Here is a 5183-nt window from a genome sequence, read left to right on the forward strand (position 1 = left end):
AGGGGCTGCTGGGAAATGGAGTCTCACCATCAGCCTGATCCTTCATTTTGTCCACCCCGATATAGCTGGAGAATTGTTCCTAAATAAGATCCTTTCATGAATATTGGGAAAACTGTGTTCAATCATTGACAGAAATAATTATTAAAATACAAATATAGAAACAAATGTGGGGGGTATAAGTCCTCCAGCTTTTTTGTGCAGTGATTAGAACCTCTTCATATTGTGGCTAATTAGCACATAATTCTTACGGTTTTAAATTTATTTTTTATGTTAGCTATTAAATAAATGTCATGCTTAGATAGTTTGGGTATGTATTGTATAGTCCCTCCAGATCCAGAGCAGTGGTGCTAGCCTCCATGGAGGGAGTGGAACATGAGTAGGTGCCATAAGGTGTACAGTGATGGTTGTTGTCAACTTCACTTATTATTGTAGGCTTCTGTTTGTCATGGGGGATGCCATTCTTGGTGTTGTGACCATTTTGTGATAAGTACTTATTGTACAGTGCTATTGTATTTGCATTTTTTTTCTTCTGCCTCCATTGAGAACAGTCTGCCAGATGCTAACTAGCTTTTAACTTTTGTTAAAGAAGCAGAGGTATAGACTTCTGAAGGATAGTTCTCCAGTTCTGTGTATAATTCTGTTCAGAGCCTTCATTAACTTTTTAACATATACCTCATCTTTTCCAGTGTAGCAGAATATGTGAAGGAGTACAGTTTCTGTTGACAGATGAGAGTAGATTCTTTTTCCTTCAGCACTCATGAAATGAGGGTCCTCAGTTACGATAGAACTACTGTTATTCCATTGGGTAAAATAACATGAACAGTGCATATGGCTATCGTTGCATCTCCTGTGTGCTCCTGGGACCTGTTGCACATGTACACAGTTTGACAACTGGGTGATTAGTTTTCTTAGCCACTACTTTTTCCACAGATGTTGTGCAGGAAATGTACAAGTTAGGATGTTCCAGGAAATGGAGCAATCAGCTACTTGGTAGACTGAGTATTGCCTTGTTGTATGGTACTTTAAGAAATAATTACAAGTAAGAGTGGCTATTTAAAGCAGGGAAATAGATTCAAATAGAATGCTGGTGTAAAGTGAGTTGAAGTAGAACAAGGATGATAGCTTCCGTTCTTTACAGTTTTTACTGGAAACTGGTTAAGAAGTTACAAGTGGCTTCATGTTTTATGAAAATGCTTATGTCATGGCAGGTGCTATATGCTCAGTGGCTGTTCAATTTCTAAATTCTAAAATTAGACCTTCTCCAGTTTGATATATTTGTTTTTTGTTTTTTAATCTAGTTCATTATTCTGTCTTCAAAAACCAAAGCAATGTTGAAATAGTATGTGTAAGAACAAAAAGAAGCTTCAGCAAAACAGTGCATTAAAAGAAGATAGGATTTGAAATCCCACAAAAGCAAAAATGTATTTTATAAATGGTCAGAATGTAGATCTTATACATTGCTAAGAAGTAAGGTTAAAAATAGATGCCTTCTTGGGAACTGGGAATGTCATAGTGAACCTGTTACTCCTAAAGCATATATATCATCGTGTTTTGTTACATAGAGTATTAACCCTAGGGCATTAGGTTTTAAACAAGCCTATGTAAGATTCCAGGCTGGAAATATCCTGCAAATCTTTCTTTACAGTTTTGATTAATATTAGGCCCAGAATGAAGTATTTGGTTCCATTTTGAAGCTTGGATTTTCTTCCAATTTCTTTTGCAGAAGTCAACTTTGTGTCACTTAACTTTTCTTTATAATTGTTCCTCTTCCTTGGGCACGTCTACACATGGCTGTATGGTGCCTTTTGTTACTATGCCATCATTTAGTACTTCCTTCCTAATGGAAGTATTAAATGATGGTCAGTTTACAGCCCACACTGCCTCATGTTGGCCTTGTATGATTATTTTTGGCAGCTTTGTCCCTGTAGCAATGTGCTATAATGATGGAGTGTGTTGCTATGGAACCATAGCAGCAGTGTCATGGTTTTTGCCAATGGATGCTACAGTGCCGTAGCGTCTTGTGTAGATATACCTTTGTGTTGTAGTGGAGATGGGAAATGCCATTTATGAGCAACCTTATCCAGTATCATGTCTTTAACGTCAGCAAATGCAGATGCTTCAGTAGTATAAAAAATATTGAAAGAATTCTGTAGTGGACAACTAGATAATAGCATATCTAGAAATCTCTTGCTAAATTTGTCAGCTGTCAGTTGTCACAATAGCTGAAGTATACTGATATGTATTTCTTAGTTTAATTTCTAAAATAATCTTGCTATTCTTTCTTTTTTATATCGGTTCCCATTTTTAAAAAGGGGTAACTTTTTAAAACTAATTCTTCCTTCCAAATTATTAAATGAATTTGATCATGTTTTCTTTATAAGGTCGGTTTTGCTGTATGCTGAATGTAGTTAATACTCTCAATCTACAGAAACACAGAACTCCGATTGTTAAATGTATCCAGTCCCTAGAAAAGCCCTTTTCACATGCATTTTGATTAAATAATATTTTTTTAAGTTCACAGCATGATAAAATGGAGCACGTGTTCTTTCTGATTTTTTTCATTATGCTCATTGCTTTGTGATAGTGGCTTTGAATTTATCTACTTTTAGATTAATATATTTTTTTTAGTTCATTCAAGACCTGACTTTTTCCATATAGTTGTTATGATGTGATAATTATTTTTTCTCTTTTAAAGTGCAATAACAAATGAGTGTGTAATTGGGGGTTCTATTTAAATGAATGGCAAAACTCCACTGACTTAAGTGGGTTACAGTTTTCATCTAAAGTTTTTCTTTTTTCATATTCTTAACATATAGCTAATAGAAAGATTAAGTAAAATGTTAGTCTTCCTTACTACCCTTTTTGTAGTCACTAGATGGAGGCTCCTTTAAAAATAAAAAATTATCCCAAATCATATGAACTATAAGAAAGAAGCAGGTTGTAAATGAACCCAAAATATTTTGATTTTAAAAATGATAGTGCTAGGCTGATGTTAAGTAGTGTTTATTCAGGAAATGCATATGAGCGAGGTATTTTTGTGGCTGATATCTTGTATTGGACTAACTGTATGGTTAGGGGAGAGGTTAATACAAGCTTTCGAATGCAATGTATTCTTCTCACACCTGAAAAAGAATGTACAACATTCAAAAGTTTGTCTGTCTTATACTAGTGATGTGAGAGGGTAAGTATATTTATACTGGTAATATATTACTGGCTAACATTTATCATGGGGCACAGTTTGGTGGGTAAGGGAAGTAGTGTAGTGCCTCAGGAAGAGGAAGGCAGCAGGGCAGGTAGGAGGGAGGCAGGCGGAGGGGAGGTGAATGTGTGGGGGAAGGGACCTAGTGCCCATAGCCCAAGGAGGAAACAGTGTGCAGCCTAATGACTCATCAGTTAAGAAATTAGCTGCTGGTTCACAGTTGATCCCTCCCAGCACACTAGTGGCTGCAGCAGGTTGAGAGCCCCTCACCTGCTGCTGCTGCTCCTTGTAGCTTCATGTGGGCTGCATTGTCTGGTGGGGCTTGCCACCACTGCCTCCCGCCATTAAAGGCCCTGGGGAGTGCCTCCTTACAGCAGCTATCTGAGCTGCTGTGTTATTGGTTAACAGTTTAAACAATATCATTAGAGGAGGTTAAATGAATAATTTTTAAACAATGTTTAAGTCCCTAGTCTATTACAGTGGGTCCAGTAAAATATATTACTCTTTAAGGTCCTCACCTCCATATTGGTTTGAAAACACAGATGTTCAAAGCTACTATTCTTCTGAAATGTATTGTGCTGCACTGATTGGCAGAAGGACTTGAGAGTATCTTTAATCTTATTTCTCTATTTATTTCTGCTTTTTCAGTGGAAAATATAGTGCCTCTTGCTCTGTGAAGTTCATTTCTTTTATTTTGGTTGGGAAGGAGAGAGGATGATTGTGGGAAAGATGCAGTTAATATTGGTGTAGGTTGTTTCCTGTCTAAAAAGATTTAAGGAAGTCTTAGTACAAACTTGAAATATCTTTCTAGTTTTTTGCATTTACTAATGTCTGGGCAGAAGAATCTAAATATATGTTATCAAATTGCATTTTAATGTATAGTGGAAAGTGTTTGCTGTTTAATTTATATAGACCCCTTTACTGCATTAGACCTTTTTATTGCCTTGGGTAACAGCATAGTAAAATGTATACTAAATCTTTGGCATGCTTGTTAAAATATTTGTGATTTGTAAACATTGTTAAATATATTTTTATTGCATGTTGTTGATAAAATATGTATGTTTTATAGTTTATTGTAAAGATCAGATCATACTATCTAACTGCATTCAACAGATTAGTTTTCTTATGTTTTCTTGTTCTGTTGTTATTTTAGGTTGGTTGGAGTACTGCACGAGATTATTATACATTTCTGTGGTCACCAATGCCAGAAAATTATGTGCAAGGGTCAACTGTTAACTGTGTGCTGACTTTTCAAGGTGAGCAAGCATGTATTTGGTAACAGAGGGTCAACCTAGATGTGATATTACTATTACTTTTACTTTTTAACACCGGTGATCAGTTACACTGAAGTCCTGGGAGATGTGTTCTTTTTCTAGGTGTAACAGATAACTATATTAGATTAGATGAGACCATGTACTGATTAAGTTCTCATTTGTTGTTTCTTAGTCTTGTAAAGTTTTGCTAATTGTTGAAGATAAACATAATAGAGTGAAACTTGTTCTTTTCAGGCTAACATTTCTCTCCTTCAAACTTCAAAGAAATTATAATAATGGTTTTGTGACTTGGAATATTTTATGTAATGGCCCACTGCATTTATAAAAAACAGATCAGGGCAGAAGCTACATTAACTGAAAGCTTTATACAATAAGAGGAAAAGGAATTCAGATATTTGTTTGTTTAATTGTTTTTGCTTTATGCCAGTATTTTAAAAAATTGCTCTGATGATCCTTTTTAAATTGAGATGGATTCAAATCCTAACAAGGAATTATTGTCAGATTTTCAACTTTTTCTTGCATGCTCCCTGAAGCATCATCTTCTGCTTCAGTCTCTTCTTTGTAGTATAGTTTCTAGGGTCAGAAGGGACCTGAGTAGATCATCTAGTCAGATCCCCCACCATGGCAGGAAAGATTACTGGGGTCAAATGACCCCAGCAAGATGTTCATCCAACCTCCTCTTAAAAACCCCCAGGGTAGGAGCCAGCACC

At 35.8% G+C, this 5183-nt stretch overlaps 1 protein-coding gene across 3 annotated transcripts in view; it reads left to right on the forward strand.

The window, feature by feature from the left end:
- The window catches only part of TAX1BP1 (Tax1 binding protein 1), a 92926-nt gene that overhangs the window by 20035 nt on the left and 67708 nt on the right, over positions 1–5183 (forward strand). For all 3 annotated transcript variants that reach the window (XM_019535308.1, XM_019535321.1, XM_019535312.1), the window contains one exon: positions 4353–4455. In XM_019535308.1, the coding sequence (XP_019390853.1) occupies positions 4353–4455 (103 nt within the window). The remainder of the gene's footprint in view (positions 1–4352; positions 4456–5183) is intronic.

The sequence above is a fragment of the Crocodylus porosus genome, unplaced genomic scaffold, assembly GCF_001723895.1.
Source record: "Crocodylus porosus isolate Cpor-Errol unplaced genomic scaffold, CroPor_comp1, whole genome shotgun sequence".
NCBI lineage: Eukaryota > Metazoa > Chordata > Crocodylia > Crocodylidae > Crocodylus > Crocodylus porosus.